The sequence below is a fragment of the Phocoena sinus genome, chromosome 9 (assembly GCF_008692025.1).
Source record: "Phocoena sinus isolate mPhoSin1 chromosome 9, mPhoSin1.pri, whole genome shotgun sequence".
Classification (NCBI taxonomy): Eukaryota; Metazoa; Chordata; class Mammalia; order Artiodactyla; family Phocoenidae; genus Phocoena; species Phocoena sinus.
The window spans coordinates 6,364,984-6,392,222 of record NC_045771.1 but is presented as its reverse complement, the minus strand read 5'-3'; the positions used below and the strand labels follow the sequence as shown (position 1 = coordinate 6,392,222).

The window sequence follows — 27,239 nt, the reverse complement described above, 5'->3', positions numbered from 1 at the left end:
GGACACGGGTTCGTGCCCCGGTCTGGGAAGATCCCACATGCCGCGGAGTGGCTGGGCCCGAGAGCCATGGCCGCTGAGCCTGCGCGTCTGGAGACTGTGCTCCGCAACGGGAGAGGCCACGGCAGTGAGAGGCCCACGTACAGAAAAAAAAAAAAAAAAAAGTGATCAGAGTAAAAAGCATTGCACCAAAAACTTCTTCAACTAAAAAAAAGAAGAAAATGAATTAAATTCTCACTTCCACAAAAGCTAGAAAAAGTACAGTAAGGTAAACCAAAAGAAAGTACAAGTATGAAAGACAAAAATTAATGTAGTGGAGAAAAAAATACACCTAATTAATAAATCAAAATCCTGGTTTATTGAAAAAATTTAAAATTAACAAACTACTCATTAACTTGTTCAGGAGAAAAAGAGAAAAGGGCACAAATAAAACTTCCAAAATGACAAGAGGAGCAACCATTGAAATTGAAGACAATTTTAAAATTTAGAACCTTTTTGCAAATAAATTTGGAAACCTAGAAGAAATGGATAATTTCCTAGGGAAATGCAGATTACCAAACTTATCTCCAATAGAGACAAAATTTATTTTTAAAAATATTTTTAAAAGGTTGTTTGACGTGGACCATTTTAAAAGTCTTTACTAAATGTGTTACAATATCGCTTCTGTTTTATGTTTTGGTTTTTTGGCCCCAAGGCATGTGGGATCTTAGCTCCCCAACCAGGGATCAAACCTGCACCCTTTGCATTGGAACGTGAAATCTCAACCACTGGACTGCAAGGGAAGTCCCTAGAGAGAGAAAATAGACCAGTGTACATGGAAGAATTAGAGAAAGCTATTAAGGAACCACACCACAAAGTAAGCACCAGGGACAGACTGCTATGCATGGAAATTCTTCCAAACCTTCTAAGTCCAGATAGTTTCCGTGCTCTTTAAATTGTTGCAGAGCATCGAAAACGATGAGAAATTTCCGAATGGCTTTTTGAAAACAAATATAACATTGATACCTAAGTCTGATAATGATGGTACAAAAAGATAAAACTATAGAGCCATATCTCTTGTGAATATCAACACAAAAATACTAAATATTAGCAAACAGGTGCCAACACATCAAGAATGTGATACATCCTGACCAAGAGGGATAGAAAACAGAAATGAAAAATTGGTTCAATATTGGGAAATCTATTCATATCATTCACCATGATAATTCTCATGGATGACTTTTTAAAAGCCTTTAATGAAATTCAACAGCCATTCGTGATAAAAACCCTCAAGAAAATAGTGATTGGGGGATACTTGTTTAACATGATTACACACACACACAAATACATGTACTACCGTAGCTCAGCAGCTATCTCACTTACCTGATTGGGAAACACTGAGGGCGTATCCAGGAAGAAAGCAAGTATACCCACCCACTACTAATCCACATTATAATGGAGGTTTTAGCAAATGCAATTTGACGAGAGCAATCAATTGGGGGCATAAGAATAAGTAAAGGAGAAGTGATACACTGTGGGACATCCATAAGATGGAATAGTAGTCAGCAGTAAAGGAGAACAAGCTCTTGGTACGCGCCTTCAATGATTCTCCAGATCATTATGCTAAGTGAATGAAGCCAGTCTCAAAAGGGACTTTGTTTTACTTATCTCTAGATTCTCAGTGTCTCGTATAAAACCTACCACCAAGTACCAACAACCAATGAATGTTAATAAATAGGTGAATAGGTATGAACTCCCAAAAGTCTTGAGAGAAGAGAACATGCTTCATTCTTCTATTGTATTAATCACAATGCATAGTTTCATTCATCTGTCTGCCTTCTGCCCTGGGAGGCAAATAGGCAAAACTGCTCTCAGGATATGTCACATGGGCTTCTCATTTCCTAACTGCTAGTCAAGAGCAAAACATTCTTCTTTGTCTCATCTACAGCATTAACTCGGAGGCAAGGGTAAGAATAATTGAATGCATTTACACAGAAAATAACCACTGATGTTAGAATTTTCTTCGTATTAAGCCTGTATTTACTCTTCCTTGGGAGGTATATGTGGTCCTTTGGTTAAATATTTGTTAATAGAAGGTTGTAATACAATAGCACATTAAATTCATATCTCAGAATTTTGACTAAAACGCCGATGATGAAAACAGTAGAGACAGAGATCACCCACCTTCTGCAGAGTGAATCCAAATCTCTCTACTCAGAGCGACTACCTCTAAAGGAGTCACGCGCTTCTTTGCACGGTGCTTCTCACATGCGTGAGCCTTTGCTAATTTTTATTAAGTGTACAGTCTAAACTCCTTTGTGTTTGGGGGAAATCACGGAGAGACATATGCCCTAGTTTGAGCAAAATGGGTTAGGACATGGAGAAGACGATTTTAAGGTGACAGAGCAAGGAGAGTTGGCCTAGGTCACATATGACCACCAGAACACGTTGGTAGAACATGGAAAAGTGCTTTGGGGAAGCCTAGAAATTATTAGGTGAAGAGTATTCAGTAGAAGAGTAGAAAAGGGATAGGGACTTAGCTATTTTTATCCATATATTGAAAAGAATTGTTGCATCAGGAAAGCCACAAAGGTCTCAGAAACGTAGGTCACGTGTAATTTCTATCAACACATAATGAATGAAACCAAGGGCAATGTAGTCTCTGACTGTCAGAGGTGTTGCGAACGTGGCTCAAACCTTCCAGGGAAAAGGAGAAAGGGAGAAGTCTAGAGGGTAGACCAAGACTACTTCCAAAATCACCTTGAACTTTTACAAAAGACTGTAATTCATCCCTGTGCCCTTAGAAGAAATAGTGCTAGTATTTTCCAAAAAAAAAAAAGATTCCATTTTGCACAAATATGAGAGAACAGAAATGTTTTATTATAATAACAAAAAGCAAACAATTCAACTGGGTGGGACAGCAGTTAGTTTCCCAAGAAAAGGAGAGAACTTGTGATTCAGCAAATTGGTTGGTGTTGGTCAGAGTTTCTACACATACATCTGAATATACCAAACATTGTTCTCTTATCTGTTGAATCTCTATCTTTCACTCTTTCTCGCATTTCACATAGTTGAGTTCTGAAGGATCTATCTTCCAGACAACTCTGTTCGTCAATGGGCAGATGATAAGGAACAATTGAGTCCTTCTGTAAAGTTGTAAGTAAACAAATTTCCATTCATCTACAAAGAATTCTATAAACATCTCCATCTATAAGCTTAACTAATGCAAAGAACTGATCTTCCTCATAAACTATAAGGTTAATAAGTGAGACGAAACCACAGGGGGAGATTACCTACCGATCTAGAAAGCATCTAGAGGAGAAACATTTACCAGGGACAAACACAGAAAGCTTGGGGTCATTTTCTTTGGTCTCCTGCATTCCTTCTCTCTGTGTCTCTGACAAAGGATTCACAATTAGGGAGCATCAATGCGTTGTGCTTTGGAGTTTCACAGACTGAGAGTTTGCCCCTCCCCTGTTAAATCAATCAACATATACCAATTCCCAGCAGTGAGCTTTACTCTCCTCAGTCCTGAGAGTCTGAGAGACAGAAAAACGAGAATGTTCTGACCTACATGGGGCAGGGCCAGCTGAAAATATGCAGGAAGTAGAGACACATTTTCATGAAGTTGGATCTTAACGTTTAATCCTCAAACAGAGAGAAAAGAGAAGAAAAAATGCTCAACAGGCGAAAGATGAATTCAACTATCGTGCTCAGATTCTCAACTTCGTGTCTGGCATTTTGCTGCCTTGCAGCACAGAAAGCCTCCCTTTCTGCCAACTCCGTCCTCATTTGCATTACTTGCTTTTGCTGTTCTAGTTCATCCTCCAGCATTCTGATTTTCTCTTCGTACTCCTGTCTTATCTGCGCTTTCTGTCTCTCTAGCTCTGCTCTGTAATTTTCTTGTATCACTAGGATTTGTTTCTGAATCTCCTCCTCGGCCTTTTGATACGTGTTGTTCGTGAAGCACCTGCCTTTGCACTCTGCGACCACGCGCTGAACCAGGACCAGCAGCTGCTGCCTCTGGTTCTCCTGCTCAGCTCCCGTCGCCCTGTTGTTGAACACACAGTAGCGATCTCTGAACTTGTCCATCAGCTCTTGAATGACTTTTGGAGCTTCCTTTAAGTAATCACGGAAATCGGTGCCTTCCAAGTCATCTTTCCGGGTGAATAATAGAATCATGTGTTTCCTAGCTCTCTCTCCAAACATCTTCAGGACCTTTTCCGTGGCTCTGTGGTCTTCTGGCGTGTACCGGCCCAGTGGGGTGACGAGGAGGAGAGCATGAGGCCCTGGGGAGGTCAGGGCTATGCAGCGAGCAATCTCCTTGCAAGTGTCAGCATCCTGTACCTCTGTGTCAAAGATGCCTGGCGTGTCCACAACGACGATTTCCCTCCCGTTCCAGGTGCTGTCTCCTTTCTTACAGGACCTGGTGATGGATGCTGCAGAAAAGCCCGAAGGAAACATTTTCTTTCCGAGGATGCTGTTTCCTGTTGCACTTTTTCCTGCCCCAGTCTTACCCACTAAGACGAGTCTCAGTTGTGAATCTCTGGGGTCTTGGTTTCCAAGCCCTGGCACAACAGGAAACAAAAGCCGTAGTGTTAGAAGGAACTTCAACTGTCGCCCCTGCAAGGCTCCTGCCCACTGGTGCCCTTCTCTGTTGCCTGCTAGGGTCCTCCGCACTCAAGGGATGTCTGTAGAAAGCCCTCTGGGCTCGTGTTCCTCTTGCAGTATTTGAGGACTGCCCAGGTACTTTTCAGCATCCCCCCTGAGCTTCTTACTGTGACCTTGTGTAGGTAAGTAGCCCACAGAGGAGGAAACAAAATGGTTAAGAAGAGAACTCTGAGCTGCTACTGGAAGCTGTTCTTCATAAGATAACATAGGAAGCAACACAAAATTGACGTTGCGTATTTTACTTCCTAGGAAAGTTCGAAGTTAATAATCAGAGCAGCGGAGCACAGCACCTGAAACCTTAAGTAACATACCAAGTCATCTGATAGCTCTCTCCGTGTTTGCATTCAGCAGGTCTCTGCGTATCTCTTTAACGTGTCTATAAAGTCAAAGTCTGCCCGATTTGTTAGGCATAGACCCGGGACCGGCAGGAAGATAAATGGCAATCACGTTTGAGAGCCTGTTTTCCCGAGAAGACAGACCCTGCCAGCCGGCCCTTGAATGTAAGACTGATTCCTGCGTGAGGAATCCTGTGTTATAACTACCTATTTCTGCTTTGAGACAATCCATACATTATCCCGCTTACACCCTTATAGACACTGTTACAAACCCCAATTTGTTTTCAGAGCTATCATCCCCAGTCACCCAGTTCCTCAGGCTAAAAATCTAGGCATCACCCTTGACTCCTCTCTTTCCCCTTCTTTCCATATCCAACCCATCACCAGGTTCTCCTGGCTCCAAATCCGTTCGCTTCTCTCTATTTTGAAGATCATCATACTAGCCCAAGTTACATCCCCGTCCATGCCTCAGTGGTCTCCTAACTGGTCTCTCTACTTCCGCATTGGCCCTTTCAGTCTCTTCTGTAAAGTGGAATAATCTTTTAAAAATATCAATCAAACAGAAGAGGGAAATTGCAGAACCTCCCACTCTGGCTTCCACAAAATCTGTAGTTCATCCCCATCTCCCACACACTGTATGGTGAAGCTTTTGCTGATCCCTGGATCCCTAAGGCAGAGTTTCTCACAGTTGATAACCAGAATCCTGGGGTGAAGGAAGCAAATTTCCCAAAGCAGAGAACACTGGATACGGATGGCTAAGATTACCTACGGAAAAATGTGGATGGGAGTTCAGACTATAACGTAGTTAGCATCACAATGGAAGATTCCAACCTAAGGATATCCTGAGGGCATTGGTTGACCTTAGAGACAGGGCGTAGGAAAATCATGGCTGGCGAGATAAAAAGGCACCAAGGGCCAGTGCCAACACTGCAACGATTGGCCAGTGTTGACAGCAAATGGACGGCAATCTACGATAGGTGGCAGACACAGCCATGAATTATTCCCTCTCTGTACTCATGCCTCTTGGGAATGTGGATTTGCAGCTACTCTCATCAAGAGGCTGGGTCCGTTTCTCCAACCCTTGAATCTGACTGGGCCACGTGACTTGCTTTGGACAGTAAGATCATGAAAACATGAACAAGCAGAGACTCCAGAAGTGCTGACTTACTGTAGTTTGCCTTCTCTTTCTGCTTTTCGGAACCTTACAACTGCCCTGGACTAGCCTACTAGATGAGGGACACAAGGGCCTGTTATCCCTGTCCCCCTGGTCTGCCCAAGAGCTTGCTGACTACCAGACATGTCCATGAGGCTACCCAAGATTACCCAGCTGCATCCCGAACCACCAGCCTACCACACAGGCATGAGTGAGTCTGGCTGAGATTAGCCAAGTTGATCCAGACCCAAAGACTGCCCAACTGACCCAGAAAACCAAGAGCCAGCTAAACGGTTGATGTTTTAGGCTCCTAAATTGTGGGGTGGTTTGCTAAACCAGCAGAAGCTCAAACGATATAATCAATGTCTACGGATAAGGGAGTAGAGGCAGGGTTATGTGAGGAATGGAGTGACCAGTCTGTTGAATTTGTTGGTTATAGTGAGGCCACCAGCAGCAGGGAATTTAAGGAACTGAATGAGGAATTAATTACATCCACGTTCCTCCTTCCCAATCCTCTCTTGGGCTGAAGAGAGGGGCAGAGAAACAATCAGGGAGGCTACAACCCACTGTTCTGGTGTGTCCACGCTGTAGGAAGTAGCACGTAAGAAACCTCACCAAGTCCGGATCAATCAGGATATTCTAACTCTCTTCCTCTTAGCTGTTTAGCTACATCACAAGAAGAAGGCGTAGAGGGTCGAGAGAAATGAGAGAGCAGAGTAAATGAAGGGAAAATAAGAAATGTGGTTGAAAATGTTTTGCTCTTGTGCAGAGGGGGGCTGACTGACGGGACAGGAGAGACCCAGCCCTCCTCCCCCAAGCCTGGCCTGCCTAGCCCCGAGCAGCCTCTCACCGTGGCTGGTCCTGGGGTTGCTGGGGTAAAGGGCTGCCATTGTAGTTTGAATTCCTGGAAATAAAGAAAAATAACTATGTCATTTCAGGTAAATGGAGAGTAACTGGAAACTGGAAATGTCAACCTCATGTAACCAACAGTTTCTTTTTTTTTTTTTCATAAACTTGCTTGCTACTCGATTTCTCTTCCTCTATTTCCCAATACTTCTCCATTCTCTGTTTTCAGTCTCACTTTCAGATTGTTCACTTTTCTTTACACAAATGCAAGTGCTTCAGGGTCTTCCTTGGCACTGGTTCTGGGTGCCCTTGCCCACTCTATTCAGTGAGTTATTGCTTTGAATGCCATTTGTATGTAGCCTGCAGCCTAGACCCTTCTCAGAGTTCCAAACTTTCAAATCCCATTCAACTTGTCCAGTTGGCAATTTTATGGGCATCTCACAGAGAACTCAGACAAAATGGAACCCTTGACCTCCATCCCCAGCCTGGTCCCCATTTCAGTAAACGGCACCCCCAAATGGCTCATGCAGAATCTTGGGGTCACATCCACAACACTTCCTTCCTCACTTGCTCACCAGTCTGTCACCAAATCCTACTGATTTTACTTCCAAAAAATGCAAAACTCTCCATTTCTCCCCATCTCCATGTTAATCCAACCCACTGTCATTTGATTGTAAATGTAATAGGCTCCCAACAGATACTGCATCTTCAATTCCTTCTCCACTCAATAATCAGACAGCTTTTTAAAACTGAAATTTGATTTTTTTTCCTTGCTTAAATTCCCTAATGGATTCCTTTTGCTTTTTATTGTTCAAATAGTTGAAAACCCTTGGAATGGTCCAAAAGGCCCTGCATGATCAATTACTCTCTCTCTCTCTTTCAAAAGGCTTGAGCCATACTGGTCTCCACCATGTCCCCTGAATCCTCTAAGCTCCCTCCAGCTCCTAGACCTTTGGGGAATATTTCCCCCTCCCTGGAGCACTCCCACACCCATCCAATGCCCAGCTCATTTCTGCTCAGCCCTGAGGCCACAGTGTTCTGTTATTTCTCCAGAGAGGGCTTCTCCATCCCCATCACCAACCAACAAGTTGGCTCTGGTGTGGAGTTTGTGCTAGCCACACTGCAAGGGTTTCTACAGAATACGTACCACAATAGGAAGTTGTTCGTCTGATTTTTTTACTGTCTCCTCGTAGACTGTAAGCTTTGTGATGGTGAACCGTCTGTGTCTTGTCTGCCCCGTTCTTCCCTAGGGACAAGCACAATGTTGGACAAAGCATGGATCTCAATAGGTATTTGTTAAATAAATGAATTGATTAAAACAAATCCCCCTGATTCTTGCCTCCTCTCTGATTGAGCTTTACGTCCAGCCTAATCCGGCTTGTGAAAAAGATTATCCTTTCCTTATTTTTTAAAAACTTAATTCATTTATTTTTTGGCTGCATTGGATCTTCATCGCCGTGCGGGGGCTTTCTCTAGTTGCGGCGAGTGGGGGCTACTCTTCATTGCAGTGCGTGGGCTTCTCATTGCAGGGGCTTCGCTTGTTGCGGAGCACAGGCTCTAGGCACGTGTGCTGCAGTAGTTGTGGCACGTGGGCTCAGTAGTTGTGGCTCATGGGCTCTAGAGCTCAGGTCTTGTAGTGGTGACACACGGGCTTGGTTGCTCCATGGCGTGTGGGATCTTCCCGGACCAATGATTGAACCTGTGTTCCCTGCATTGGCAGGCCCAATACACTTAACCACTGTGCCGCCAGGGAAGTCCCCTATCCTTTCCTTATTAACAATACCTAGCATCCTTGAAACACGGTAATACGTTTTAAAGATTTTCTTTCATTGCTACCTACTAACGTTGGGCAACGGAGAAAGCCATTTGAAGAACCCTTAGCAGATCAGATTTTAAGTAGGACAGGCTGAAATGCTAGTTGTTAAAGAAAGCGTGTCTGATAGGAAGCCAACAAATACAAATTTCAAACACTGTTAGAAAGACAGGCACTTCCTTTGAAAGTGGATTAGGAATAAGGAGTAGGAAACAGCTTCTTGTAAACTGGGAGGAGAAATCACAGAATCTTAAAAAAATCAGCTTTGGTCACATAGTTGATGTTGGTGATTGATTTCAGGAGAAGGAGTGAGATACCAGAACTAGGAAAACAAAAGGTTCGGGGTGTTTCTTAAACACCATTAAGAATGGTGTTTCCATTCAGTCTGTGGACTTTCTCTTCAGCATTCTTTAATGCTGTTCTCTTTCGCCTAAATCTGATGTAAAACCAGAGGTCTGAACTTCTCTCCATACTGACACTGGATGGCTGAATTCTCCTCCTACTGCCTAAGGAAGAAGCATCCATGGATCCCCAGATTCTCCTGAACTGTAGATAGTAACATGGGCTGGCATTTCCCTCCTCCTATCTCCTAAAAGTTCCCCTTCCCCAACTCTGGGTGAAGTCCACGACGGGACTGTTCCTGAGGAGGAAGGTCCAAAGGGGCAGCTCTGAGCAGATCATTAACTAGGTAAGAGAGTCTTGGATCCTGACCGTGTGCTGGCTTTGTGACACGGGGCTGCTGACTGCGCCTCTTACATCTCCTAGTGCTCTTTTCACCACCAGCTCCCCACACAGCTAATTCTGTCTGCTCAGCCAACACAAACCGTGAAAGCTTCAACTTTACTTATAAATTCTATCAATGGTGAAAACAATCATTTTTTCATACAAGTATCCTCTGAGCAGTGACTGCTGAAAGAGTTATCAACTTGTAGGGCTCAGCCTTCAAAACAGATTACTGCCTAAAATCAGCAAAGACAGGAAGCAGGAACCAATGAGAAATATATTCTGAGAGCAAGTTTGCAGGGAGTTTTAAGATATAGATCCAGAAGAGAAGTCCCCCCTCCACCAAATCACACATTTCCCTCCCTCTCTTCCCACCCCCACAAACACCCCTATTCCCTTACCTAAAAAAATTCTGGGTCCTGCTCCCCTCTCCAACTTTGAAAGCAATGCTAAACCAGGAGGTGACACTAAGCTATCAAGAAGCAAGAGGAGAGAGGAAGTGAGGGGAGGAGCTGTCCTAACTTGCTCGTGCAAGAGACCTGCCCACCTTATCACCTAGCAGCAGCAGAACTTTCTGCAATGATGAGGTTGTTTTGTGTGACTCAGTTTGGTAGCCCTGAGCCACATGGGCTATTGAGCTCATGAAATGTGATGATTGTGATTGCATTTTTAATTTTATTCCATTTTGATTAATTTAAAGTTAAATAGTCACATCTGCCTGGTTGCTACCATATCAGACCATGCAAAGACTCTATAGGGAGGGAAGAAATATGGGTCATGCTGTGAAGTTTGAGAAAAAACCACTGGGTCAAAACCAGAGAGTTGCCACTCAGAGTGTGGCCAAGATGGTGGAGTAGGAAAACCCTGAGCTCACCTCTTCCTATGGGCACACCAAAATTACAGCTATTTAGAAAGCAATTATGACCGAAAAACTAGTAGAAAAGATTTCTCACAACTAAAGATATAAAGAAGGAACCACAAGACAGATAGGAAGAGGTATAGTCAAGGCCCATACACCTGGGTAGGTGACACATAAATGGGAAGAAAATTACAATTACAAAGGTTCTCCCCAAGGAGCAAGGGGTCTGGGCCCCACTTCAGGCTCCCCAGCCTGGGGGATCCTGCACCAGAATGACGAGCCCCCAAAATATCTGACTTTTACGGCCAGAGGGGCTTGCACGTGGGAGAGCAAGAAGGCTGTGGGAAACAGAGACCCCATTCTTAAAGGGCACGGACAAAATCTCCATGCTCTGAGACCCAGCATAGAAGCAGTAATTTCAAAGGAGCCTGGGGCAGACTCACTGGCTGATCCTGGAGAGCCTCCCAGAGAGGCAGGAGGCAAGGAGGACTCCCCTAGCGATGTAGACTCTGGCAGCAGCTGTTTTGGGGAGTTCACTCTATGACAAGGACACCTGTCATAGAATGGAGTCTTCTCCATTCTTAGAGTCTTCCCTCTAGCCTATTCCTGCCAGGGGCTTACCTGCCCACCAGCCAATTGGCACCAGTCCCAGAGCCTCCCAAGCCAAACAGCCAGCCATGAGAGGACTCAATGCCACTCACCAGGAAACTGGCACCAGCCCTGCACACTCAGGCAGCCACCCCAAACCTGGACCCACCCACCAATGGGCCAGCACCAGCCCTGGAGCACCATAGGTCCCACAGCCAGCTGCACCGAATCCCAGCCCCACCCAGCAGCAGGCCAGCAGCCAGAGCACAAGCCAGGGCCTGGCAGCCAACTGGGCCAGAAAAATCTACAAAGAATCTACACAGCAAGGTTCTGGTTCAGATTTAATGGAGAGATCAAAAGCTTTACAGTCACGTAAAAGGGAAAAGAGTTCAGCACCACCAAACCAGCTTTATAACACATGTTAAAGGAACTTCTCTAGGAGAAAAAGGAAAAGCCACCACTGGAAACCAGAAAATTACGAAACAGAAAATGCTCATTGGTAAAGGCAAACATAAAGGTGGGAAATCATCTACGCACAAAGCTCGTTGGAAGGTTAAAAGAGAAGAGCGGTAAAATAATTTATATCCACAGTAAGCACTTAAGGGACACACAAAGCAATTAGATGTCAAATATGATGTCAAAAACAGTAATGAGAGGTGGAGAGTACAAAAGCAGGGATTTAAAAATGCGTTGGAAATTAAGAGATCAGCAACTTAAAACAATCATATATATATATATATATATATATATATATATATACACACCTCATGGTAACCACAAACCAAATATCTATTATAGATACACACACACACACACACACACACACACACACACACACACACACGGAAAAAGGAAAAGAGAAAAAAGAAAAAGGAATCCAAACATAACACTAAAGATCGTAATCAGATTACAAGAGAAGAGACAAAAGAAAAAGAAATTTATAAAAACACCTACAAAAACAACCCACAAACAATTAAAAAAATGGCAGTCAGAACATACATATCAATAAATACCTAAAATGTAAATGCACTCAATGCTCCCATCAAAAGACACAGAGTGGTTGAATGGATACAAAAATAAGACCCATATATATACTGTCTACAAGAGACTCATGTCAGATATAAGGACACACACCAACTGAAAGTGAGGGGATGGAGTCCCTCCCATCAGGAAGCTTGCACAAGCCTCTTAGATAGACGCATCCACCAAAGGGCAGACAACAGAAGCAAGAAGAACTACAATCCGCCAGCCTGTGGAACAAAAACCACATTCACAGAAATACAGACAAGATGAAGAGGCAGAGGACTATGTCCCAGATGAAGGAACAAGATAACACCCCAGGAAAACAACTAAATGAAGTGGAGATAGGCAACCTTCCAGAAAAAGAATTCAGAATAATGATAGTGAAGATGATCAAGGACCTCGGAAAAAGAATGGAGGCAAGGATTGAGAAGATGCAAGAAATGTTTAACTAAGACACAGGAGAATTAAAGAACAAACAAACAGAGATGAACAATACAATAACTGAAATGAAAAGTACACTAGGAATCAGTAGCAGAATAACTGAGGCAGAAGAACGGATAAATGACCTGGAAGACAGAATGGTGGAAATCACTGCTGCAGAACAGAATAAAGAACAAAGAAAGGAAAGAAATGAAGATGGCCCAAGAGACCTCTGGAACAATATTAAACATGCTAACATTCCCATTATAGGGGTCCCGGAAGGAGAAGACACAGAGAAAGGATCCGAGAAAATATCTGAAGATTATCATTGAAAAGTTCCTTAACATGGGAGAGGAAATAGCCAGCCAAGTCCAGGAAACACAGAGAGTCCCAGGCAGGATGAACACAAGGAGAAACACGCAGAGACATTTAGTCACCAAACTGACAAAAATTAAAGACAAAGAAAAATTATTAAAAGCAACAAGGGAATGATGACAACACACAAGGGAACTCCCATAAGGTTAACAGCTGATTTGTCAGCAGAAACTCTGCAAGCCAGAAGGGAGTGGCACGATATATTTAAAGTTCATCAACAGGAAGAAACTACAACCAAGAATACTTTACCCAGTGAGGATCTCATTCAGATTTGAAGGAGAAATCAGAAGCTTTACAGACCAGCAAAAGCTAAGAGAATTCAGCACCACCAAACCAGCTCTATAGCAAATGCTAAAGGAACTTCTCTAAGTGGGAAACACAAGAGAAGGAGAGGACCTACAAAAACAAACCCAAAACAATTAAGACAATGGTAATAGGAACATACATATTGATAATTACCTTAAATGTGAATGGATTAAATGCTCCAACCAAAAGACACAGACTGGATGAATGGATACAAAAACAAGACCCCTATATATGCTGTCTACAAGAGACCCACTTCAGACCTAGGGACACATACAGACTGAAAGTGAGGGGATGGAAAAAGATACTCCATGCAAATGGAAATCAAAAGAAAGCTAGAGTAGCAATACTCATATCAGATAAAATAGACTTTGAAATAAAGACTGTTACAAGAGACAAGAAAGGACACTACACAATGATCAAGGGATCAATCCAAGAAGAAGATATAACAATTATAAATATATATGCACCCAACATAGGAGCACCTCAACACATAAGGCAAATGCTAACAGCTATAAAAGAGAAAATCGACAGTAACACAATAATAGTGGGGGACTTTAACACCCCACTTACACCAATGGACAGATCACCCAAACAGAAAATTAATAAGGAAACACAAGCTTTAAATGACAAAATAGACCAGCTAGATTTAATTGACATTTCTAGGACGTTCCATCAGAAAACAGCAGATTACACTTTCTTCTCAAGTGCACATGGAACATTCTCCACGATAGATCACATCTTGGGTCACATATGAAGTCTCAGTAAATTTAAGAAAACTGAAATTGTGTCAAGCATCCTTTCTGACCACAGCACTATGAAATGAGAAATAAATTACAGGGAGAAAAGAAACGTAAAAAACACAAACACATGGAAACTAAACAGTATGCTACTAAATAACCAAGAGATCACTGAAGAAAACAAAGAGGAAATGAAAAAATACCTAGAGACAAATGACAATGCAAACATGACAATCCAAAACCTATGGGATTCAGCAAAAGCAGTTCTAAGAGGGAAGTTTCTAGCAATACAGTCCTACTTCAAGAAACGAGAAAAATATCAAATAAACAATCTAACCTTACACCTAAAGGGACTACAGAAAGAAGAACAAACAAAACCCAACGTTAGTTGAAGGAAGGAAACCATAAAGATCAGAGCAGAAATAAATGAAACAGAAAGAAAGAAAACAGTAGCAAAGGTCAATGAAACTAAAACCTGGTCTTTGAGAAGATAAACAAAACTTATAAACCTTTAGCCGGATTCATCAAGAAAAGAGGGAGAGGGCTCAAATCAAAAAAATTAGAAATGAAAAAGGAGAAGTTACAACAGACACCGCAGAAATACAAAACATCATAAGAGATTATTGTAAGCAACTCTATGCCAATAAAATGGACAACCTGGAAGAGATGGACAAATTCTTACAAAGGTATAACCTTCCAAGACTGAACCAGGAAGAAATAGAAAATATGAACAGACCAATCACAAGTAATGAAATTGAAACTGTGATTCAAATTCTTCCAACAAATAAAAGTGCAGGACCAGATGGCTTTACAGGTGAACTCTATCAAACATTTAGAGAAAAGCTAACACCTATCCTTCTCAAGCTCTTCCAAAAAATTGCAGAGGGAGGAACACCCCCAAACTCATTCTACAAAGCCACCATCACCCTGATACAAAAACCAGACAAAGATATCACAAAACAGAAAGCTACAGGCCAATATCACTGATGAAAATAGAGGCAAAAATCCTCAACAAAATATTAGCAAACCAAAGCTAACAATAGATTGAAAGCATTATACACCATGATCAAGTGGGATATACCTCAGGATGCAAGGATTTTTCCATATCCACAAATAAATCAATGTGCTACACCACACTGACAAACTGAAGAATAAAAACCATATGATCAACTCAATAAGTGCGGAAAAAGCTTTTGAGAAAATTCAACATCCATTTATGATAAAAACTCTCCAGAAAGTGGGCAGAGAGGGAACCTACCTCAACATAATAAAGGCCATATACAACAAACCCACAGCAAACATCATTTTCAATGTTGAAAAATTGAAAGCATTTCCTCTCAGATCAGGCACAAGACAAGGATGTCCACTCTCGCCACTATTATTCTACATAGTTTTGGAAGTCCTAGCCAATACAATCAGAGAAGAAAAAGAAAGAAAAGGAATACAAATTGGAAAAGAAGTAAAACTGTCACTGTTGGCAGATGACGTGATACTATACATAGAATATCCTAAAGGTGCCACCTGAAAACTACTAGAGCTCATCAATGAATTTGGTAAAGTTTCAGGATTCGAAATTAATACACAGAAATCTCCTGCATTCCTATACACTGAAAACAAAAGATCAGAAAGACAAATCAAGGAGACACTCCCATTCACCACTGCAACAGAAAGTATAAAATACCGAGGAGTAAACCTACCCAAGGAGGTAAAAGACCTCTACTTAGGGAGCAATAAGACACTGATGAAAGAAGTGAAAGACGACACAGATGGAGAGATATACCATGTTCTTGGATTGGAAGAATCAATATTGTGAAAATGACTAGACTACCCAAAGCAATCTACGTATTCAATGCAATCCCAATCAAATTACCAACGGCATTTTTTACAGAACTAGAACCAAAAATCTTAAAATTTGTATGGAAACACAAAAGAACCCGAAGAGTCAAAGTAATCTTGAGGGGGGAAAAAAAAAAAAAAAACGGAGCTGGAGGAATCTGACTCCCTGACATCAGACTTCAGACTATAAAGCTACAAGAAACAAGACCACATGGTACTGGCACAAAACAGAAATATAGATCAATGGAACAGGATAGAAAGCCCAGAGATAAACACACACACCTGTGCTCAACTAATCTATGACAAAGGGGGCAAGGATATACAATGGAGAAAAGACAGTCTCTTCAATAAGTGGTGCTGGGAAAACTGGACAGCTACATGTAAAAGAATGAAATTAGAACACTCCCTAACACCATACACAAAAATAAACTCAAAATGGATTAAAGACCTAAATGTAAGACTGGACACTATAAAACTCTTAGAGGAAAACATAGGAAGAACACTCTTTGACGTAAATCACAGCAAGATCTTTTTTGAGCCACCTCCTAGACTAATGGAAATAAAAACAATAATAAAAAAGGGGACCTAATGAAACTTAAAAGCTTTTGCACAGCAAAGGAAACTATAAACAAGACAAAAAGACAACTCTCAGAATGGGAGAAAATATTTGCAAATGACACAATGGACAAAGGATTAATGTCCAAAATATATAAACAGCTCACGAAGCTCAATAGCAACAAACCAAATTCAAAAATGGGCAGAAGACCTAAATAAAGACCTAAAGACCTAAATGTCTTTCTCCAAAGAAGACATACAAGTGGCCAAGAGGCACATGAAAAGCTGCTCAACATCACTAATTATCAGAGAAATGCAAATCAAAACCACAATGAGGTATCACCTCAGACCAGTTAGAATGGGCATCTTCAGAAAATGTACAAACAATAAATGCTGGAGAGGGTGTGGAGAAAAGGGAAACCTCTTGCACTGTTGGTGGGAATGTAAATTGATACAGTCACTATGGAGAACAGTATGGAGGTTCCCTAAAAATCTACAAATAGAATTATCATATGACCCAGCAATCCCACTGCTGGGCATATACCCAGAGAAACCATAATTCAATAAGACACATGCACCCCAATATACATTGCAACACTATTTACAATAGCCAGGTCACGGAAGCAACCTAAATGTCCACCGACAAACGAATGGATAAAGAAGATGTGGTACATATATGCAATGGAATATTATTCAGCCATAAAAAGGAACGAAATTGCATCATTTGTAGAGACGTGGATGGACCTAGAGACTGTCATACAGAGTGAAGTAAGTCAGAAAGAGTAAAACAAATTTCATATATTAAGGCATATATGTGGGATCTAGAAAAATGGTACTGATGAACTGGTTTGCAAGGCAGAGATGGAGACACGGATGTAGAGAACAAATGTATGTAAACTCGGGTGAAAGCGGGAGAAGGGGGCATGAATTGGGAGATTGGGATTGACATATATACACTAATATGTATAAAATAGATAACTAATAAGAACCTGCTGTATAGCACAGGGGACTCCACTTTGCTGTACTGTAGAAACTAACACAACATTGTAAAACAACTATACACCAATTAAAAAAAAAAGAAAAGAAAGTGAGGGGATGGAAAAAGTCATTCCACACAAAGGGAAATCAACAGAAAGTCAGAGTGGCAATACTTATATCAGCTTAAATAGACTTTAAAATAAAGACTCTTACAAGAGACAAAGAAGGACAATACATAATGATCAAGGGATTGATCCAAGAAGAAGAAAAATTATTGTAAATATACATGGACCCAACATAGTAGCACCTAAATACATGAAGCAAATATTAATGACATAAAGGAAGAAATTGATAGTAACACAATAATAGTAGGGGACTTTAATCCCCCACTTATATCAATGGACAAGTCATCCAGACAGAAAATCAATGAGGAAACACTGGCCTTAAATGACACATTAGACCAGATGAACTCAATGACATATAGAAAGCATTCCATCCAAAAGCCACAGAATACACATTCTTTTCAAGTGCACATGGAACATTCCCTAGGTTAGATCACATGCTAGGCCACAAAACAAGCCCTGGTAAATTTAAGAAAATTGAAATCATATCAAGCATCATTTCTGACCACAATGCTATGAGACTAGAAATCAACTACAAGAAAAGAAACTAAAAAACTCAAATACGTGGAGGCTAAATGATAGTCTACTAAAAAACCAATAGATCACTGAAGAAATCAAAGAGGAAATGAAAAGAATACCTAGAGACAAATGAAAATGAAAATATGGCAATTCCAAACCTATGAGACACAGCAAAAGCAGTTCTAAGAGGGAAGTTTATAACAATGCAAGCTCACCTTAGGTAACAAGAAAAATCTCAAAGAAACAAGTTCACCTCACAACTAAGGGAATTAAAGAAAGAAGAACAAATAAGACGTAAAGTTAGGAGAAGAAAAGAAATCATAAATATTAGAGCAGAAATAAATAAAATAGACTTACAAAACTATAGAGTAGATCAATGAAACTAAACAATGGTTCTTTGAAAAGATAAACAAAATTGATAAACCTTTAGCCAGACTCATCAAGAAAAAAAGGGAGGGGGCCCAAATCAATAAAATCAGACATGAAAAAGGAGAAGTTACAACTGACACCACAGAAATATAAAAGCTTACAAAGGATTATAAGAGACTACTATGAACAACAATATACGCCAATAAAATGAACAACAGAGAAGAAATGGAAAAGTTCTTAGAAAGGTACAATCTCCAAAGACTGAACCAGGAAGAAATAGAAAATATGAACAGACCAATAACCAGTAATGAAACTGAAGGAGTTATTAAACGACTCCCAACAAACAAAGGTCCAGGACCAGACAGCTTCACAAGTGAATTCTACCAAACGTTTATGAAAGAGTTAACAGCTCTCCTTCTCAACTGTTTCAAAAAACTGCAGAGGGAGGAACACCCCCAAACTCATTCTATGAGGCCAGCATCACCCTGATACCGAATCCAGACAAAGATATCACAAAACAGAAAACCACAGGCCAATATCACTGATGAAAATAGATGCAAAAATCCTCAACAAAACATTAGCAAACCAAATCTAACAATACATTAAAAGGATCATACACCATGATCAAGTGGGATTTATCCCAGGATGCAAGAATTTTTCAACATCTGCAAATCAATCAGTGTGATATACCACATTAACAAACTGAAGAATACAAATCATACGATCATCTCAATAGAGGCAGAAAAAGCTTTTTTTTTTTTTTTTTTTTTTTTTTTTTTGCAGTACGCGGGCCTCTCACTGCTGTGGCCCCTCCCATCGCGGAGCGCAGACTCAGCGGCCATGGCTCACAGACGCAGCCGCTCCACGGCATGTGGGATCTTCCCGGACCAGGGCACGAATCCGTGTCCCCTGCATCGGCAGGCGGACTCCCAACCACTGCGCCACCAGGGAAGCCCCAGAAAAAGCTTTTGATAAAATTCAACATCCATTCGTAATAAAAAGTCTCCAGGAAGTGGACATAGAGGAAACATACTTCAACAAAATGAAGGCCATATATGACAAACCCACAGCTAATATCATACGCAGCAGTGAAAAGCTGAAAGCATTTCCTCTACGATCAGGAACAAGACAAAGATGCCCACCTTCACCACTTTTATTCAACATAATTTTGGAAGTCCTAGCCACAGGAATCAGAGAAGAAAAAGAAATAAAAGGAATCCAAGTCAGACAGGAAGAAGTAAAACTGTCACTGTTTGCAGATGACATGATACCGTACATAGAAAATCTTAAAGACGCCACCAGAAAACTAGTAGAGCTCATCAATGAATTCAGTAAAATTGCAGGATACAAAACTAATACACAGAAATCCGTTGCATTTCTATACACTAGCAATGAACTATCAAAAAGAGAAATTGAGAACACAATCCCATTTACCATTGCATCAAAAAGAATGAAATACCTAGGAATAAACCTAGCTAAGGAGATAAAATACCTGTACTCTGAAAACTATAAGACACTGATGAAAGAAATTAAAGATGACACAAACAGAATGGAAGATAATACTGTGTTCTTGGATTGCAAGAATTAAGATGGTTAAAATGACCGTACTACCCAAGGCAATCTACAGATTCAATGCAATCCCTATCAAAATGTCAACGGCATTTTTTACAGAACTAGAACAAATAATTTTAAAATTTGTATGGAAACACAAAAAACCCAGAGAAGTGGAAACAATCTCTTTTAAAAATTCCTTTATTTATTTCTCTTTATTTGTTTTTGGCTGCATTGGGTCTTTGTTGCTGCATGCGGGCTTTCTCTAGTTGCAGCAAGCGGGGGCTACGCCCCATGTCCCCTGCCTTGGCAGGCAGATTCTTAACCACTGCACCACCAGGGAAGTCCAGCCAAAACAATCTTGAGAAAGACAGTTCTGGAGGAATTACACTCCCTGACTTCAAACTATACTATTTAAGAAGCTACAGTAATGAAAACAATATGGTATTGGCACAAAAACAGACACATAGATTAATGAAACAGAACAGAGAGCCCAGAAATAAACCCAAGCACATAAGGTCAAAGGAGGCAAGAATATACAATGGGGAAAAGACGTTCTCTTCAATAAGTGGTGCTGGGAAAATTAAACAGCTACATGTAAAAGAGTGACATAAGGACATTTTCCAACACCATATCCAAAAAGAAACTCAAATTGGGTAAAAGACCTAAATGTAAGACTGGATATCCTATAATCCCTAGAGGAAGACATAAGCAGAACCCTCTTGACAGAAATCGCAGCTATATTGTTTTGCATCTGTCTCCTAAAGCAGAGGACATAGTATAAAAGCAAAAGGAAGCAAATGGGACCTAATTAAACTTCAAAGCTTTTGCACAGCAAAGGAAACCATCAAAAAAACAAAAACACAACCTAGAGAATGGGAGAAAATATTTGCAAATGATATGACACATAAGGGGCTAACGTTCAAAATATAGAAGCAGCTCATACAACTCGACATCAAAAACAAACAACTTGATTTAAAAACAGGCAGAAGACCTGAATACACAGTTTCCCAAAGCAGACAAACAGATAGCCAACAGGCACATGAGAAGATATTCAACATCGTTAATCACCAGGGAAATGCAAATCAAAACCACAATGAGAGATCGCCTCACACCTGTCAGAATGGCTATCATCAAAAAGAACACAAATTACAGAAGTTGGTGAAGATGTGGAGAAAAGGGACCCCTCCTGTACATAACTTGGTGCAGCCATTGTGGAAAACAGTATGGAGGCTCCTCAACGCTAAAAATAGAAGTACCATGTGACCCCACAATTCCACTCCTGGGTATATATCTGAAAAAACAAAACAAAAACAAAAGCACTAATTTGAAAAGACACATGCACCCCGATGTTCACGGCAGCATTATCTACAATTGTCGAGACATGAACGCTACCTAAGTGTCCATCAACAGATGAATGGATTAAGAAAATGTGGTATATATATAGACACAGTGCAATACTACTGAGCCATAAAAAGAAAGAAAATTTGCCATTTGCAAGAACATGGATGGACTTGGAGGGTATTATGCAAGTGAAATAAGTCAGAGAGAGAAAGACAAATACTGTGTAATATCACTTATATGTGGACTCTAAAAACTACAACAAACTAGCGAATAGAACGAAAAAGAAGCAGACTCACAGATACAGAGAACAAACTAGTGGTTACCAGTGGGGAGAGGGAAAGGAGAGGGGCAATATAGAGGTAGGGGACTAAAAGGTACAAACTAGTAGGTATAAAATGAGATATAAGGATATATTGTACAAAACAGGGACTATAGCCAGTATTTTATAGTAACTATAAATGGAGTATAACCTTTACATATTGTACACCTGTAACTTATATAATAGTGTCCACTAACTATACTCCAATTAAAAGAAAACACAATGAGATATGAACTCACACCTGTTAGGATGACTACATCAAAAAGCCAAGAAATAACAAGTGTTGTGAGGATGTGGAGAAAAGGGAACCTCATGCATGTCGGTAGGAATATGAATTGGTGCAGCCACTGTGGAAAACCAAACGGAGGTTCCTCAAAAAAATTAAAAATAGAACTTCATATGATCCAGCCATCTCACGTCTGGGTATTTATCCAAAGAAAATGAAAACGCTAACTAGTAGAGATATCTGCACCCCGATGTTCATTGCAGCATTATTTACAATAGTTAAGATATGGAGACAACCTAGGTGTCCACTGATGGTTGGAAGAATAAAGGAGATACACACACACACACAGACACACACACACACAAATAGTATTCAGTCACAAGAAAGAAGAAAATCATGCCATTTGTGACAGCATGGATAGATCTCAGGGCATTATGCTAAGTGAAATAAATCAGACAGAAAGACAAATAGTGTACAAACTCATTTATATGTGGAATCTAGACAAAATAAAAGCCAGGCTCATAGATACAGAGAACAGCATGGTGGTTCCGAGAGGCGGGGGCTGAAGGTGGAAGTGGAAGAAATGGGTGAAAGGGATCAAAAGGTAAAAATAAGTAAATAAATAAGTGAATAATAAGTAAATAAAATGAATACTCGTTGCAATGTGTATACACATATATAAGCTCATTACAGGCTCATATATAAGCTCACATATATACGTCAATACCAAGCTTAGAAATATTAATTCATTATTGAATCTACTGAAAAAATGCATGAATTTTATTTTATGCAAATTAAAATTCAATAAAGCTGAAAACTCCTGCTTGTCCCGTACTGTTTCCTGGGATACCTGTAACATGCTGTATGTATATTATGTGTCGCAAAAAAGGTTTGACATTTTTGAGAAAGATATGTAGAAGCATTATCCGTTTTTATGTTGTCGGGAATTTCCATAACAGCAAAAGCTTCTAATAAATGAGTTATTACAGCATCAGCTTTTTCAGAAGATAATGGAGTTGCCCATGAAAAATGAGAGTAGGTATCTACAGAATGATGAATATATTTTAACTTTCCAAAACCAGGATATTGAGTTACATCCATTTGTCAGATAGCATTAGCAGATAAGCCTTTAGGGTTCACTCCAATATTCAAACAAGGTTGATTAATGGCAGCACATTGCGGGCATGTACGGAGAATAGTTTTTGCTTGTTTCCATGTAAGATTAAATTTATTTTTCAATCCTCTGGCATTAGTATGATATCTGTGATGTTCTGCTGTAGCTAATTGTACGGTACCCGCTCAAGTATCAATAAAATCATTTCCAGCTACCAGTGGGCCGGGTAAATGAGTGTGAGCACAAATATGAGTAATGTAAAGTGGTGCAGTACGTAGTCTAAGTATCTGTTGTAGTTGCAAAAATAAAGAGTGCAGTTCCGATCCATCATTTGGGATAAAAGCGGTCTCAATATTTTTAACTGTAAATTCCACATACTGAGAGTCTGTAATTATATTAAGAGCAATTGGATAATCTTGTAACAATAGTATTACAGCAAAGAGTTCTGCTTTTTGAACTGAAACATAGGGAGACTGTAACACCTTTTGATCGTGACTGTTAGCACATCCTGCTCTTCCTGTTTTATTGGCATCAGTAAAAAAGGTTGGTCCTGTAACAGGATCTGATTGAACTATTTTTGTCAAAATCTGATTAGTCTTTTTTTAAAAATTGTAAATGTTTATCAGAAGGATAATGATTATGTATTTTGTCTATATAATGAGCACAGGCAATTTGCCAGTTATCCTCCAGCTGAAAAAGAGTTTGTATTTTGTTGTTTGAAAAAGGGATTATAAGTTTATGTGGATCCTGACCACATAATTGTCTTAATCGTAACCTACCTTTAATAATAACATCAGCTATTTTTTGTACATAAGATTGCAATTTGTTTTGAGCTTTAGGAGCTGAAGATATCCATTCTATGAGATTATCGTGTTGTTGTAGTAATCCAGTAGGGGAATGAGGGGTATGAAATACAGTAAGTCGTAAATGATCCAGAGATTCAATCCGATCCAATTGTGCATCATGTATATGTTTTTCTATCCATTTAAGTTCTTGTTCCGCCTGGGGAGAAAGTTCACGGTGACTATTCAATGCTGGATCGCCTTCCAAGGTGTGAAATAAATTTTGTAACTTATACGTAGGAATTCCTAGGCTAGGACGTAACCAATTAATATCTCCTAGTAGTTTTTGAAAATCATTTACTAGTACAAGAGAATCTCGTCTAATTTGTACTTTCTGAGGAATAATCTGAGTATTGGTTACAATTTGTCCAAGCTATTGCCAGGGAGCACATTTTTGAATTTTTTCAGGAGCTATCTGTAAACCCCATTCTTTAAATTTCAACTCTGCTTGTTGTAACATCTGCTGTAACGTTTGCTGAAGAGGATGAGCAAATAGAACGTCATCCGTATAATGGAGACTACCTGCCTCAGGATACAGGTGACGTAATTCCTCCAGAGGCTGATTAACAAAAAATTGGCACATAGTTGGACTATTTAACATCCCCTGAGGGAGAACTTTCCATTGAAATCTCTGAGCTGCACGTTCTTGATTCAAGGCTGGTAGGGTAAATGCAAATCTTTCACAATCTTGAGGTTGTAATGGTATAGTAAAAAAAAACAGTCTTTCAAATCTATAATCATAAGTTCCCAATTGCGAGGGAGCATTGCAGCAGATGGAATTCCAGGTTGTAATGCCCCCATTGGTTGAATAATCTCATTAATTTTTCGTAAATCTGTCAACATTCTCCATTTTCCTGATTTTTTCTTGATTACAAAAACAGGTGAATTCCAAGGGCTAGTGGATACTTCAATATGCCCTGCTATTAATTGTTCTTGTACTAATTGGTGTAATGCTTGTAATTTTTCTTGAGTTAAGGGCCACTGCTCTGTCCATATAGGGGTATCCTTCAACCATTTTAATGGTAATGCAAATTTTCGAGCAGTGGCCCCTATCCTAAATTTGGATATCCAAGCCCAGTATAATCTTTCCCTGTTTTAGTTACATGTTGGGAGTTCAGTAGCATTGTTTCTATTTTCTTCCAATTTAGCCATCAAATTTTCCAACTTTGAAAGTATATCAGAAATCTCATTCTGTTGAGAACGTGGCATTTCATTTTGTTTGCTAGCTTGCTCCTAACCTTTATCACCATCAGAAAAAGCCCCTTCATCACTGGAATCCGAAAAATCCTCTCCTGTCTCAGACACAAGGGGAGGAGGAGACGGAGGAAGGTCCTCTATAGGAGACTCACGGGGCAGAGTACGAAAAGCAGCAGAGTGATCGGGAGCGGGATTCGGACGCTGAGGACGCGCCCCATATTTACTTTCAGTTTCAGATTGTAATGGTTCCAGGGCAAGGGAAATTAATTTACAGAGAGACCAAACACGGACCGATATAAGGTCTCCATGCTGATGAGCTCTTCTTAAGGCTCGCATAACCTGTTTCCAAACTTTTAAACTCAACTGGTTATGACTAGTAGGTTGAAACCAGTAACAATGTTTACGTACCAGCGCAAACAATTCATTAAAAGATTCTGGTTTCACTTTCACTCCTGAACTCCGTAATAACTGTTTCAGGAGTTTAATGCATTGAAATTCTACTGATTGGGAATTCCTCATTTCAGTTACTCTACTGTTGCCGAAGGTTTCGCTTACTCTGAGCGGACCAATTTCCCCTTCGGTCCCGCGATCACGCGATTACTTACCTTCAGGTCCCTGTTCGGGCGCCAAATGTTGCAGTTTATCTTATGATAGGGTTTCCGAAAGCAACCTCATCACACGAGATGAACTGTGCCGAAGCACAGCAGTAGAGGGCTGCCGCTCGCTCAGGCAAAACAGCGCCGTCCGTCCTGCTGTGGTAGCTTTTATTTACGCATTATCTATGTTTACATCTTAAGACTCGCTTTCTTAACATTCCAGAAATGCCAAAGCAGCAACATATGCTTTTATTGATTATACAAGCAACAGTGGGCTTTCTTGAAGACATGCCGTGCTTCGTCCTTGAGCTCAGAAGCAACACAAGGACATCTCCTTGTGTTCCCATCATTCTGATTATACTAAAGTAGCACAAGGACGTTTCCTTGTGTTCTGATTATACTGAGGTCATTTCATGGATCAGTGCCCAGAGTATCCAGGACTGCCTGCAGTCCTGGCTTATTCCCCCACCCTCGATTTGCCGAGGGGTGCCAGCCCCTTGCCTTGCAGAGGGGTTCTGGCCTATGGGTCACGTCTCCTTTCCATGTCCTCAGTTATTTCACTACACTTGAAAAGCCTAAACTTTATAAAGAAAACTTAACAAGTCAATTTTTTATCATTGCCTATTTTGAAGTAATAGCAACTTGAAATTTATCTTAGAATTTCTCTATTTCCAAGTCGTAAATGGCCACAAATAATTCTGTGTAAATATAAATATGTAAATGTTGCTCATTCTCTCTCATTGCATTTTACTTCTATTTAACAGATCAGGGATTTCAGCGTCCAGATAGCAAACTGGCCATATGCCAAGCTTTCTGGATAATGGACTGAGATCAATTATCTACCACAGACGTTCTCTTTCTGCAAACCCTAATAAAAACCAGGATGCCATAGACAATTAGGAGTATAAGTATCAGAGACGAGAGGTTTCAACAGATTTCTGGAAGGATGCATTGGAGCTGAACACCCACGGCCAACATGGCCCCAGAGAGGCTGTCCTGAGGTGCCCGCGGACGTTGACAGAAGCACCTTGGGGAGGTGGCCTTCACAAATTTCCGCTCCAAGGGGATGGGGCTGTAGGGTTGAAAGCAGGGCATTCGTGGAAGAAGTGAGTATGAGACACATGATCCAGTCATCTCCTCACTTCCCCCTCATTCAGAACCTCACACTTCAAGGTCTCTCTTCCTGAGTGGGTAATTGAAGGAATCTCCCCTGAAGGTTAGAGCATCTCCAGAGAAAATCCTCTGCCTTCTGGCATTTTGCATTCCCTCTACATAACAGCCTGTCCTGCGGTCACCTCAGGTGAAGCCTGCAGTCGGCACCCTCACTCAGACGTGGAACTTCCAGGTTTTCTAATGATTTATTCCAAACTACGAAGAGGCAGTCAGGGAGAGCTGCTGTTTTGACGAAAAACTGCGATATGAGAGACAGTTGAAAGAGACAACGATAAACAGCAAAAATAACCCGAAAGGGAGCCATACACACAGGAAACAAAACCAGGAAAAGACTAACCAAACATAAAAATCAACTCTTTCAGATATCTAGATTACTAATCCTCCCACTGAAATCAACGAACAATACTGAAAAATACTACACACATTTTCTTAAAAGCACAGGTGAGCAGGCAAGAAAATAACCTTTCTCAGACGCAGAACTAAGTGAAGGTGGGCAAGTGGAGCACAGCAGCCAGCTGTCACTCTGAGGATACTTCACCAGCCCTGGAGAATTTAAAGTCTGCTTCTCAAAACCACATTGACAACAAAGACTGAGAGTTCTTGCCACCAGCACAACCTCACTAAGAGAATTTGTAGAGTGTACTTGAGGCAAGAGGAAAGTAATCACAGATAG

The 27,239-nt window shown here is 40.6% G+C and overlaps 1 protein-coding gene across 2 annotated transcripts; it reads right to left on the bottom strand.

Annotated features, from left to right (window-relative positions):
- Nucleotides 1-2,835: 2,835 nt before the first annotated feature.
- GIMAP4 (GTPase, IMAP family member 4) lies at nt 2,836-25,715 on the bottom strand. Of its 2 annotated transcripts, none has more exons than XM_032643971.1 (4): nt 25,403-25,715; nt 8,129-8,227; nt 6,986-7,039; nt 2,836-4,544 (listed from the first exon to the last, which is right to left on the bottom strand). In XM_032643971.1, the coding sequence occupies exons 3-4, from the start codon at nt 7,023-7,025 to the stop codon at nt 3,619-3,621; spliced, it is 966 nt and encodes a 321-aa protein (XP_032499862.1). In that variant the 5' UTR covers nt 7,026-7,039; nt 8,129-8,227; nt 25,403-25,715; the 3' UTR covers nt 2,836-3,618. The 2 variants fall into 2 exon arrangements, with proteins under 2 accessions (XP_032499862.1, XP_032499861.1); XM_032643970.1 differs by lacking the exon at nt 25,403-25,715 and adding an exon at nt 9,919-9,978.
- Nucleotides 25,716-27,239: the final 1,524 nt, after the last annotated feature.